Here is a 13,259-nt window from a genome sequence, read left to right as displayed (position 1 = left end):
TATCATTCCCATTGTAAAAACTGAGCATAAAGTCTGTTCATTGTAGACGAAAATCTTAAGGCGTAGGTGAACTCCTTTCACCTCCATTCTTTTTTTTTTTTTCTTCCCTCTGGAATATGTAGGGGTGGGACGTCTGCCCACCTCCCTTGTTCTCTGTAAAGCGCATTGTGTTGCCTCTGGGTATGAAATGCGCTATACAAATAAAGCTTTGATTGATTGATTGATTGATTCTTTCCACTAGCTGCAGAGCGAGCCCAGGGAGAACGAGGGGCTACTCACTGTCAGGGGCAGCATCGGCGGGATCTGGGTACTGGAAGCGAGCTGGATCATAGAGATCATCGTGGTAGTTGTAGGGGTAGGGATGATATGGGTAGGGGTAAAGGGCTTTCTTGCTGATGGGTGCAGGTTTTGCTGGTTCCTCCTCAACGGGAGGGGGGGGGGGGAGGGGCAACCTTGCCCTGGAACGGCCTGGGCGGGTGATCGATCAGGCAGTCTGGGTCCCAGTAAGGGTCGCAGTCATACTCCATGCCCTTGTAGGTGCGGATGGGGGCCGGAGGAGGAGCAGATTTTTTGGGCGCAGCAGGTGGCGGTGGCGGCGGGGGTGGTGGAGTAGACTCCTTGGGTGGGGGCGGGGGTGGGGGCGGCGGCGGGGGCGGAGCTACTGGGTCTGAGATCTTCTGGGGCTTGCAGTGGGGGTGGTAGCGCGGGTCACAGAGCACGGGCACTGCGCCGGTGGGGAGGTAAACGATGTGGGGCTTGCAGAGGGGGTCCTTGACGTTGCAGAGGTGGATGACGTCAACCTGGGAGACGGGGGGAGGGGGAGGGGGCGGCAGAGGGACACCTTTCACTGGCGCGGGGGGAGGGGGAAGGGGCGGGGCTTTGCATTTCTTGTCTGTAGCAGGGTCACACACTCCCAGCCTGCTCTGGAATTGGGAGGCATTGGGGCCGTAGACGTGCTCCAGTTGCCTCATCTGCTGGTACAGCATCCTGATCCTGTCGATCTCATACAGCTTTAGAGGCAGAGGACAGGGTAGGAAAGAGGCAGGGATTAGGGAGAGTGAGTACGAGAGAGAGTTAAAAGGAGCAAGCAATAAAGAATGAGAATACCAGTAAGAAACATATCCATCTTGTACTATTTGACCACGCTCATTTTCTGAGCCCTCGCCCCCTCCTCTACCCATCTCTCTGTCTGTCTCACCCCCTCTGCGTGTCTGTCTGTCTGTGTGTGTGTCTGTCTGTCTCACCCCCTCTGCGTGTCTGTCTGTGTGTGCGTGTCTGTCTGTGTCTGTCTGTCTCACCCCCTCTGTGAGTCTATCTATCTGTCTGTGTGTGTGTGTGTGTGTGTCTGTCTCACCCCCTCTGCGTGTCTGTAAGTCGGTCTGTCTCACCCCCTCTGTGAGTCTATCTGTCTGCGTGTCTGTATGTCGGTCTGTCTCACCCCCTCTGTGAGTCTATCTGTCTGCGTGTCTGTCTCACCCCTTCTGTGAGTCTATCTGTCTGCGTGTCTGTCTGCGTGTCTGTCTCACCCCTTCTGTGAGTCTATCTGTCTGCGTGTCTGTCTGCGTGTCTGTCTCACCCCTTCCGTGTGCCCGATGCTGTTGTAGTAGCGATAGTACGCCTGGAAGTCGGGGTTGCCACGGTACCACCTGGGATCCACGCTTCTCTTCGGTCGTGAGGATATCAAGAAGCCGTTGGCCCTCTGTGAGTCGATGCTCAAAGCGCTCGCTGGCACCATCTCTGTCAGATACCACGGGCATGGAGAGATGATGGGAAATAAATGACATGAGTACTACCACCTGATACTGTGGCAGTTTGAATCTGAGTCAAACAAGAAAATCACTGAAAATGATAGAGCATTTACCGTCTTGTTTGATGGCATCAAATAAAGACTTAGCCTCCAGCAGACCTAGAGTACAGAGGGAGACCAAAGACTCATCAAATATCACAAAATTCTCCATTTTGTGTAATGATGCATTAGCTGGAAACTACTAGGCTACTATAATCTGTAGAAACACTGACCTGGGAGCAGTAGACAGCATAGTGCCAAGGCCAACCACAATGACGAAAACATGCTGACCACCTGAAATCCAGTCATATCTTTTACGTTGCATACTTTCCAACGGTCTTCAGATGTATAGGTGAATATGATGCTCACTAACCACGATATTCAGAGACAAAACTACATTTTTACAAAACTGAACAATGTAACATGCTTTGGAAACGACCCCAATGTATTTAGTAACCACGCAAAAGGCAACCATGAACTAAAATAATATAGCTATACAACCATCATCTCTCCCCATGCACGCTAGATATGACAATGCAGTTAACTGTTCCATCAACAGAAGAAATTGTCAGATATTTGAGAATATGCGCACTCACCTGAGCAGTGCTGTCTTCACTGTACCGTCTTCTGCAGATGCGTTAAATATAGGGCTGCACGTCAGAGCCTGACCAATAGACGCGCACAATCATTCTAACACTATCGGCCCGTCCTCTCTTCTTAATAACCTTTTAATAAGGAGCTTCTGGGGCCAATTAAGTAGTAGACCTATAGGATTCCTGCGGCAGAGCCATAAAAAGACCCGACTTCAAATGGAAACTGCCCGTTAAGTCTGGGAGGAAAGCATCACCTGCTGAGAGCAGAAAGGCAGTAGCCAAGGGTTCAAAAGTAAAAGGTTCAGAATGAGCCTCGTCAGGGGATAGGCTGCTGCGTGGCTGAGCAGAACCTGCACTGTGATACTTTTATTACTGTGATACGTGGCATACTAGTAAAATCAAATATTCTAGTATTTGCCTATTAAAAGGGAGGGCTGCATATGTCACATAGGCCTATAGACAACTGTTAGATGTCTCCATGAAACACCTGATTTTCTGTCTGCATGTTCACTGTAAAACCAGACATTAAATCAGTAGTCAAGGCTACACATTTATTTTTCCACCAATTAAAAATTGAGTTCGGGCAGTTCTATGAAGGACAAGCAATACTAAACATTATAGTCTTTCATATGACACATAATAGGTTTTATTTTACTTTCAAATAACCTATTGGCGAGAGGCAATTTAGGTATCTCTGTATAATTTTGACAAGGTGAATTACAGAGGACACCTGGCTCTGGGTATAATAGTGGTCCTAAAGCATTGTCTCAACTAGTTACTCAAGCCCAAAAACGGACACAACCTCTACCTCCCGTTTCCTCCAATCCGAAAGGTTATAGGATTTTTTTCCACAATACTTAACACTGTAATTTGGCATGCGTAACATGTATGAAGGGTTTATGATCAAGTCTACAGGTGTTACTGAAAGCAGCAATTACTGTCTACATAGCAAAGCTGCTCCTGTAACAACCCAGATGTTAGTGAATGATATACACTAGCTACATCTACATGCAACATGTAAACATTCCCAAACAGTTGTTCTTTGGGCACTGACAGAATCTTTGTCAAAAACATTTCCGTCATACAATGGAAAATGACATCAAACTTACAAATCAAAAGAAATAACACCAGCATGTACGTAGAATCTGCCCATTTAATTTTATTTTCCTGGACATCTTAGACACGTGTGTAAATGTGTAGCTCTGATACTACGACATCGATTTAAACAGCGGCTACATATTGGTACTGAAAATGATGCCTTATGAGTTGACATACTTCATCTTCAGACCACTTGGGACCGAAATATATTTACAAGGATTTTATTCATGAACATATAACAATAAAAAAACAAGTCCCCCCCCCCTCCAAAAGTTCCTTTTGCAAAAATATCCCCAGCCCACCATGAAAACTCAACATAAACACCATGATGGTATGGAGGTGTGAAAGTTGCAAAAGCGCGTTCCATAGAGGCTCATTACTGGAAGAGCTTCTCAGACAGTCATGACGAGTCCTGCGTCTTCAGACGAAGGTGACGCGCGTGCGCGCCTGGTTGACCTGCCACACGTTGAGCTCTTCATACTCCTCCAGGGCCTCCTGGAACTGAGCGGGGGTGAACCCGCGAGTCACGCACCTCTGCTCTGCCTCGGCCATGCGGACCACTCCCCCCGCTCCGCCGCGACCCTTCACGCCCTCCGTGGCCAGCTCGCGCAGCAGAGAGAAGATCACATCGGCCGGACGCTGGGCTCTGGAGGGGAGAGAGAACACGGACGACAAGAATCAAAAGGTTGAGGTCAGTAATGTTCAGTAAAGGCCACAGCTACCCAACAGGAGTACAGGTAACTCACATACACCCAAGTTTAGTTTGGCAAGAATTTACACAAGGTCATCCCAGAAATGCTCGAGTTTTACCCAAGCACAGAGCCATGTTAGACAAAAACGTGCAGCGATCATCACAGTGTATGAAGTGGAAATGTGGCAAAGCTAAAATGAGTCTGCAGTAATGAGAAAACATTTTAAAGTCAGGAGCAACATGTGGCGAGCACTTAACAGCCAACACGCCGACGGCTCCTCTTAATGTCGCCTCGCGGCACCAACACGCTGTCGTGTGAAGCGATAACGCTGTAAAAACCACAGGAATTTCCCCACTTCCTCCAAGGTCCGTAAGCAGCTTCTCTTACAGCTCCCAAGTAGCTCATAAACGCCTCTGGTCCCACCTATTCCCCAGTCATTGGCACAACAACCGGCATCCGGTCTTTGTAACATAATCCAAACAGGCATCACTAGGGACCGTCTGGTGCTGCTGTGGCTAAGGTTAGGTCTATGGAAGGTTAGGTCTATGGAAGGTTAGGTCTATGGAAGGTTAGGTCTATGGAAGGTTAGGTCTATGGATGGTTAGGTCTATGGATGGTTAGGTCTATGGAAGGTTAGGTCTATGGACGGTTAGGTCTACTGACCTGGTGGTGCTGTGGCTATGGAAGGCTAGGTCTATGGAAGGTTAGGTCTATGGAAGGTTAGGTCTATGGAAGGTTAGGTCTATGGATGGTTAGGTCTATGGATGGTTAGGTCTATGGAAGGTTAGGTCTATGGACGGTTAGGTCTACTGACCTGGTGGTGCTGTGGCTATGGAAGGCTAGGTCTATGGAAGGTTAGGTCTATGGAAGGTTAGGTCTATGGAAGGTTAGGTCAATGGAAGGTTAGGTCTATGGATGGTTAGGTCTATGGAAGGTTAGGTCTATGGAAGGTTAGGTCAATGGAAGGTTAGGTCTATGGAAGGTTAGGTCAATGGAAGGTTAGGTCTATGGAAGGTGAGGTCTACTGACCTGGTGGTGCTGTGGCTATGGAAGGTTAGGTCTATGGAAGGTTAGGTCTATGGAAGGTTAGGTCTATGGAAGGTTAGGTCTATGGAAGGTTAGGTCTATGGAAGGTGAGGTCTACTGACCTGGTGGTGCTGTGGCTATGGAAGGTTAGGTCTATGGAAGGTTAGGTCTATGGAAGGTTAGGTCTATGGAAGGTTAGGTCTATGGAAGGTTAGGTCAATGGAAGGTTAGGTCTATGGAAGGTTAGGTCAATGGAAGGTTAGGTCTATGGAAGGTTAGGTCTATGGATGGTTAGGTCTATGGAAGGTTAGGTCTATGGAAGGTTAGGTCTACTGACCTGGTGGTGCTGTGGCTATGGAAGGTTAGGTCTATGGAAGGTTAGGTCTATGGAAGGTTAGGTCTATGGAAGGTTAGGTCTATGGATGGTTAGGTCTATGGAAGGTTAGGTCTATGGAAGGTTAGGTCTATGGATGGTTAGGTCTATGGAAGGTTAGGTCTATGGAAGGTTAGGTCTATGGAAGGTTAGGTCTACTGACCTGGTGGTGCTGTGGCTATGGAAGGTTAGGTCTATGGAAGGTTAGGTCTATGGAAGGTTAGGTCTATGGACGGTTAGGTCTATGGAAGGTTAGGTCTATGGACGGTTAGGTCTACTGACCTGGTGGTGCTCGACTTGTCAGCCTGCAGCGAGTCCTTGGACATCTCCATGAGCCTCATGGCCTCGTTCACGTCCTCCTTCTCCACCATGTCTACCAGGCGCAGGCGGGCCTGGCGAGGGGAACGAGGGACGAGGGGAGAGCAGAGGTTTGGGCAGATGTTCAATCTCCAGGGCATATATTCAATGTTTATCCAGCATTTCTCAAGACAAGGCTCAAAAATCCAGATAGAAGACTGACGACCGCGTCGATGACAACTCGTAGGCCGCGCTGTGCCGGCACTGTCAGACCGAGACAAGTGCAATGCCCTCTGGGACGGCCGGCAATTGCCCAAGTCTCCGCCTCTCAACACCAGCTAGTCTCTCCATTGGGGGACACTTGACAGCAGGTCGACTGAATGAGCAAAACTGAACTAGTAGTGTAAATACAGTACATTATGCAATATGCAGACGCATGAAAGGGTCACAGAATGACGACTGGTTCCAGTCACAGTCAGTTTTGCATGGGTTTGCACAGCTGCTCCTACGCAGACAGGCTGACTGCCCACCCTGCAAAGCTGACCGGGACCAGAACAAAACAAGCGTATAAGCCCCTCCCCAACAAACACCCGCACCCTCTACCACTGCATTTGAGGCCCGCTGAAATAACGGCGGCAGCAGCTCGCTCGCCGCCGAGGTGGAGAAACATGAACCTGAACGGCTGCGATAACCACACAACTGTTATTAGGTCAGTGCAGAGGTTCGCCCCCTGGTGGCTCTCTGCCTGTAATACATGCCGGGCTGTGTATCACGAAGTGCTGGTTTTGCAGTAGGGCGGGTGACTCAGCTACCTGCACAAACAGCACTTTTGACACCCAGGGGCTCGAAGAGACCACGCAGAGAGAGAGAGACCACGCAGAGAGAGAGAGGGCGGGAGGGGGGGAGAGAACGGCTGTGGCTCAGTGGTAGAGCGGGTCGTCCAATGATTGTAGGGTCGGCGGTTCGAATCCCGCCTCCTCCTGTCCACATGTCGAAATGTCCTTGGGCAAGACACTGAACCCCAAATTGCTCCCAATGAGCAGGTTAGCACCTTGCATGGCAGCTGCCGCCATTGGTGTGTGAATGGGTGAATGAGAGGCCATTGTAAAGCGCTTTGGATAAAAGCGCTATATAAGTGCAGTCCATTTACCATTTACAGAACGAAGGCCGTCACACTGCACACACTTCACGGGAACAGGAACCTGGTAGTACACACGGGGATGATCACAGAGGCCTGGTACCCAGCGTGTGAAAGAAGTGCGTACACTGCGGTAGGCTGGGTATCACCACTACCTGCACTGTAAGCACTTTAGCACACGCCGGGCCGCGGAGGGAGGAAGCCCTGGGGAGCGCGTCGCCTCGCGCTGCTCCAGAGCCGGCGTGTCGCCGAGGCGGACGGGCGCAGGCTCACCAGGGCGGTGGAGAGGCGGAGGATGGACAGCAGGGTACGGGCGGAGGTGAAGGTGGTGTCCTTGCTGACGCGCGCCTCCTTCCTCATCTCCACGTAGGCCGCCGTGATGTAGTCCGCCAGCGCCTCCGGCACCACGGGCTGCTGCCTCTTACACTGGGAGATGTAACGCCTGGGAGAGGAAAGGCGACGGTCAGATTACACGGCCGCTTTTACTATCTGCGACAGAATAAGACGATAAAAAATTAAAAATAAATGCTTGTCGTGAACTGACACGTGGGCTGTTTGTTTGGCGAACCCATCGGTATGGGTCCGGCTTTCAAAATGGCAAACAGACCTCGAGATTCCCTCCCTGTACCCTCCCTCCGACACCAGGTCCCACTGACCTCATGAGCTTCATGTCGATGGGGGTGAAGTGCATGGGCGGCTGGCGGCAGTGCATGTGGACGTAGGTGATGTGCTGGGCGAGGCGCAGGTCCGCGTCGGCGTCCGGCTTGTCCTGGATCAACCACAGCAGGTCGAAGCGAGAGAGCAGCGCCGCGGGCAGCTGGATGTTCTGCTCGATGGTCTTGCGCGGGTTGTAGCGGCCGTAGGCCGGGTTGGCCGCCGCCAGGATGGAGCAGCGGGCGTTGAGGGAGGTCATGATGCCCGCCTGGGGGGGAGAGAGGGAGGCAGGAAAAAGAGACACACAATGTTTGATTTCTTTTTAAATTTGAAAGCAAATTTGATCCAGCTGTTCGCAACCTTACTTTTGGGATAGAGGTAGATTGGTTGGTGCAAAGTCTACTGTAGATTGTCCGAAACAACTCTCTCACCTTGGCGATGGAGATGGTCTGTTGCTCCATCACCTCGTGGATGGCCGTGCGGTCCGCGTCGGCCATCTTGTCAAACTCATCAATGCAGCAGACCCCCAGGTCGGCGAGGACCAAGGCTCCGCCCTCCAGGGTCATCTCCCCAGTGAGGGGGTCGCGCATCACCGCCGCCGTCAGCCCCACGCCGGAAGAGCCTCGCCCTGTCGTGTACTGGCCTGGGGGGAGGGGAAATGTAGTTAGGGAGATGAATGCCAGCACTTTTACTGACTGGTTCTTAAGTGTTGGTCTATGACGGCAATTTCAGATTCCCCGTTTTTCCCCCCCGCTTGGAAATGGACTCCCGTAATTTGATCTGATTGAACCCTTAGAAAAACCTAGATGCAAAACTTGTTTGTTGTTTGAGAAGGAGGAGAGTTAGCAGGGTTGCAACTCACTGCGAGGGGCCAGGCGGTCAATGTAGGACAGCAGCTGTGACTTAGCCACTCCTGGGTCACCCATCAGGCAGATGTTGATGGTGCCTTGAGAGAGAAAAAGATTAAACAATTGGGATTATAAAGATATATAACTCGATATATTCGACCTCCAATAGCAGGACCAGGGCAGCGGCGGTGTGCGGCTGTAACCCACCTCTGATCTTCATGCCTTTGGGGTTCTGCTGTACACCTCCGACCAGGAGCAGCAGGAGGGCCTTCTTCACGTCCTCGTGGCCGAAAATCTCGGGGGCGATGGAACCCGCCAGCTTCTCATAAAAGTCGTCCTCTTAATGAAGACACAGAGGAAAGGATGGCATTACCTTTATTGTTTTCAGTGGGCTGGAGAGGGAACCAAAGGTAATTTCCAGAACAAGTTCACTCATTACAGTACAGTGCTGTCAGGATATTGGCCGCGCCTGATTGGACGGCTGCTTGTCGAGGCTGGCTGCCTGTATGGTAATTCCCTCCCCTGGCAACTGCCTTGTACTGTATTTTGTAACTGCCTGTACTGTATTTTGTATGTATTGCATTTTGTATGTCGCTCTTTCTTCCTTTTTTGTGTTATCTGTATTGTAAAGCGCTTTGTGCATTCGTGCTGTGAAATGCGCTATATAAATAAACTTACTTCTATGTGGGCGGGCGGGCAGACACACACACACACACACACACACACCTGTGATCTGACGCAGCTCTTCCTCGCTCAGCTCTTCCGTGGCCAGCTCATCATCCTCGGTCTTGTTCATGAGGGTGATGCTGTGAGCCTCCAGGTAGGTCTCTGAGAGGAGACCCTGGAAGAGGGACAAAGCCACCATCGGATCACAACTGATCGTCTTTTTGGGTTTCAAGCTTCTGAAAACGCAACATTTACGATGACTTTTGTTTTTTGAGCCCACTGACCTGGACGGCCTGTCTGAAGCCGGTGCGCAGCAGGGGGAGGAAGACGCCAGTTATGCCCACGTGGTCTCCAGGCTGGGCCAGGCGTGTGTTCTCTCCCCGGGCGTAGATGGTCATGCTCCTGGGGATGTTCCCCACGGGGACCTGGTCACTCTGGAGACCCCCATGGAGGACGTGGGGCGTTAGGTTTCACAGCAGCAACACATGCATTTATGCAATTGCTTGAGATGATAAAACAACGCATGAAACCTGCCATGGTGTCTCAGAAATATTATTGTACCAAAGCAGTCGACTTGTACCACACCCCAACACGATAGGGGTTAAAATGTCCCCCATGTGGCAAATTTTACAAGGTTTTTTTTCTCTCTTTCTTACATGTTCCTGAATGCGCAGCTCCTGGAACTTGACAAACTTGGACCCTCTGGTCTGCAGGTACAGCCTGCCTCCGGACTTGTTGGTGACGCACTCTTGGCTGGGACACATGATGAGAGGCATGAAGGTGGGGGACTGAATCTGATGGAAGAAAGAAGTGGGGGGAATTCACATATGAGATCTACTGCAGACATGCATTCAAAGGAAACTACTTTCAACCTCCTACACAGCCACTCATTTCATTCAACTATAAATGTACAACCACCTATGTTAATTCAAATATTCAATTACGACAACAACAATGGACGATATAATTGCTGGCTTACCGGCTGATATGTCTCGGCACCACATTGGTCACAGGTGTAGGTGGCCACCGCCATCATGGGCTTCACCTCGGTGGCACGGGTGACGATGCCCCTCACCGTCACCAAATGGCCAATGCTGTCAGCGCGCACGTCACGGACCACTTTAGGTTTAGCGGTGGTGGGAGGTTTGAAGGACAGCTCACTGTGTGGATGGGATGAGATTCAATGAGCTCATCAGAAAGATTAGCGCGAGTAGCGCCGCACCATTTTTGAAAACCATTTTCCATTATCTCTCTTTGCGGTAAAGCGAGTCCAGTGCAAGTTAGAAGCACTCAAGAGAAGGTTTGACTGAACTCACAATCTCCTCATGAGCTCCGCTGGGTACTGGTTGCGGGTGTCCCGGGTGGTGTTTGCGGGGTCATGAACCCTCTGTTCCATCATCAGCCTGTGCTCGATGTACACATCCAGGGAATCCTTCGCCACCACCTGGTTAACCAAGGGACGGCTCAGTCATGTGATATTTCCCAGAATGCGACACACAAACACACAGGATCATAAGACGCATAGAACTCGCCTCTCTCTCGCGATACTCGGGCAACAACTCGTGGATAGCATCGGCGAACAGGCCGGTGTAACGATTGGCGTTCTCGCAAATGCTCTCGACCAACTCGGGGTCCTCCTCTGCCACGTCGTCCAGGTCCACCTGCAGGGCCACCTGCTCCCTATGGGCCAGAGACACCTGAAGACAAACGATGGGGATATAACTTGGTGGATCCACACAAATTGCATTTTAAAACTATGAGGAATCTTATCTACATGCAGTGAAGTGTCAGTAGTTGTTGTTGAATTTGGGGGAGGGTAATCAAAAGGCCTATTGAATCTAAACATGTAGAGAACCTAATGATGGTGAACGAGATTCTAAGAATTTGGGCCAATACCTTTAAATGTTCTAATGGTTAATTATGGGGTGAATGACCAGGGAATGTGAATTTTAGAGTATTCAAAACAATTACAGTGTGGTATTACAGGTGGCGTAGTCTTAATACTCACAAGCTGAGCTCCATACTTGAACACCTTCTTTCCAGCAGCATCTTCAGTGTAGAACTCTTGCAGAAAACGCTTGCATTTCTCTGAGGGATTAAGAAGCAGTAGATTATCAAACGGTGCCATAGGAATGGGGTGCAATGGATACATGGTAGAATCTGTGAAAACGGTTGATTTGACATTTGATGTGGCCGCCGAAGTGACACATACATCTAAATCATAGAGGACTCTTGAGAATGGTTCGATGTTTCCTTAAAAATCGTGTGAAGTGCGTACTAGGACACACAGTAAACTTGGGCAGCGTGAACAACAACATTGGGATCCGAGGGCCTACACACTGGGAGCTCATTTGTTGTCCTGCGTCGACCCCTTTGTTGAGTAACATCCTTTAATCTCGACGAGTCACTATTGTTTACGTTAAAGCGTTGTAAAGCACACGTATATTAATTTGCATGTTTTAATTTAAGTACTTGTTTTTTTCCCACGACGCAAACTATTGCTTAGTTTGTACTAATACATGACAAACAAGAGGCTCATGCCTGAGTCCATTTTTGGGAAAATATCCCCCACTTTTCGAACCGAAACTGACAATTCTCAATTCACGACTGCTGAAAACGAAATAAATACTAGTATGTTGGTATGTATACTTTACTTACTTCCCCACTCGATTCCAAAATCTGCATCCCTATAACATTATTTCTGCGTTCGGGTATGTTTTGGTAAACAAAGCAGCACATGGCTTTTGTGCCTCGTCACTCCGATAAATCCGCTATTGCTACGCACGCAAAATAGTCCTGCAGCTAAAAATGCGCATACGAGTATATTCAGTAAAGCGTAGTTTACTAATCCATTGTCTTGCTGTTGTTAAGACAAAACAAATATTACACGGGTCTAGAAATCATTACGATTATTTAATAGCTTGCCTGACTAGCTACGTTGTAAGCAACAATAGTATTGACATCCCCAGGCATGACGAGGGCAGAACCAGCTAACTGAGCCAACCACAGCTCCCAAAAACTACTAAAGCGATTAAACTCCGTAGCATCTGCTACACACCAGCTTCAAATCAGTTTTTAATTGAATGCTTTTTGTTTTAATGCTTTTAATTTGTCCTGCCTTTTGTTTTAAATGTCTATAATGTCTTGCTTTTTGTTTTAATGTCTCATGTAAAGCACCTTGAATTGCCCTGTGGCTGAAATGTGCTATATAAATAAACTTGCCTTGCCTAATCAATTGGAGGTCTGAATATATGAATATGTCTGTGGTGGAATAAGGCACAGAGATGGTGGATTATAAACAACCCCTTTAATAACCAGGCGTGCGCCTTCTCGCGCGCACTTCTTTGTTTGGGGAGTTGCATCCGGGTTCTCAAGAGACACCGGGGTCCGGCGCACGCATGCGCAGACTGCTGTCCCCGTTAACCAGCTAGCACCAAACTAGATACCAGCTAGATGAGTCTGAATGGCTACCTAGCCAGCTAACCAAAATGTTATTATGCATTGGAAGCCAACTCATCGTGTTGGCGTCATTCCATTTCCAAACACTGTGTACTTGCTAGACTAGTAGGCTACTCGGAAGTATCCCGTATCTAATCCCAACTACCTTGCTGCATGAACGAGGCACGTTAGCTAGTTATGTTCGTAACTGGTCTTTGGGTGGGCAAGTAGCTCGCCAAGCTATAGTTAGTTTGCAAGTCAGACATTAACGTTAGATCGAAAGTTGCACGGCTTTTAATAACTTTTCATATAACCTAGTTAAACTGACGCTATAAACCATGCGGACCAGGCAGAACATTGAGTAACTCGAGCTAAAAGCTAGCTCGGCTACACGTCGAAATACGTATAGCCAGCTATGTCCTGATATAAAGAATAATTACCTTTCTCAGCCAAATAATCCTTGGGGGCCATGATTGTTAATGCCAATAGTTGGTTAAAGGGGTTTGACTTCCAAGCTCCACTTTGAGATTTGGGTAAAAAGTATACTTTTTGTCTCTGCAGCGTCACCGGAGACAGTTCATTCACGACCAAGGGCTTTGGACACGCTGCAAAACTGGCGGGAGTCTGTCGTCTTCAGTAACCAATCAGAA

At 49.1% G+C, this 13,259-nt stretch overlaps 2 protein-coding genes across 2 annotated transcripts; both read right to left on the bottom strand.

Moving 5' to 3' along the window:
• Nucleotides 1-237: 237 nt before the first annotated feature.
• Nucleotides 238-2,095, bottom strand: and4 (actinodin4; the record flags this gene model as incomplete). Its single annotated transcript, XM_084459576.1, has 5 exons — nt 238-321; nt 453-1,010; nt 1,577-1,737; nt 1,862-1,906; nt 2,020-2,095. 5 exons carry the CDS (start codon nt 2,093-2,095, stop codon nt 238-240), a joined length of 924 nt encoding a protein of 307 aa, XP_084315702.1.
• A 1,731-nt stretch (nt 2,096-3,826) lies between these two features.
• Nucleotides 3,827-13,180, bottom strand: mcm7 (minichromosome maintenance complex component 7). Its single transcript, XM_084459515.1, has 15 exons — nt 13,050-13,180; nt 11,180-11,259; nt 10,704-10,868; nt 10,488-10,615; nt 10,151-10,331; nt 9,828-9,965; nt 9,456-9,605; nt 9,232-9,346; nt 8,713-8,844; nt 8,520-8,603; nt 8,089-8,300; nt 7,660-7,925; nt 7,277-7,445; nt 5,851-5,960; nt 3,827-4,123 (listed from the first exon to the last, which is right to left on the bottom strand). Exons 1-15 carry the CDS (start codon nt 13,078-13,080, stop codon nt 3,898-3,900), a joined length of 2,187 nt encoding a protein of 728 aa, XP_084315641.1. The 5' UTR covers nt 13,081-13,180; the 3' UTR covers nt 3,827-3,897.
• Between the last annotated feature and the right edge of the window lie 79 nt (nt 13,181-13,259).

The sequence above is a fragment of the Borostomias antarcticus genome (assembly GCF_949987555.1).
Source record: "Borostomias antarcticus genome assembly, chromosome: 28".
Classification (NCBI taxonomy): Eukaryota; Metazoa; Chordata; class Actinopteri; order Stomiiformes; family Stomiidae; genus Borostomias; species Borostomias antarcticus.
Note: the sequence above shows the minus strand (reverse complement) of the source record. Positions and strands in the feature narration are given on the sequence as shown.

Bases quoted from the DNA above. Each gene is read 5' to 3' on its own strand.
- mcm7 (XM_084459515.1), bottom strand. From the start codon at position 13,080: ATGGCCCCCAAGGATTATTTGGCTGAGAAAG. The intron at 10,616-10,703 runs GCGAGTTCTATG...TTGGTTAACCAG, and splicing joins CCGAGTATCGCGAGAGAGAG to GTGGTGGCGAAGGATTCCCT. The intron at 9,966-10,150 runs GTAAGCCAGCAA...TTCTTCCATCAG, and splicing joins GTGCCGAGACATATCAGCCG to ATTCAGTCCCCCACCTTCAT.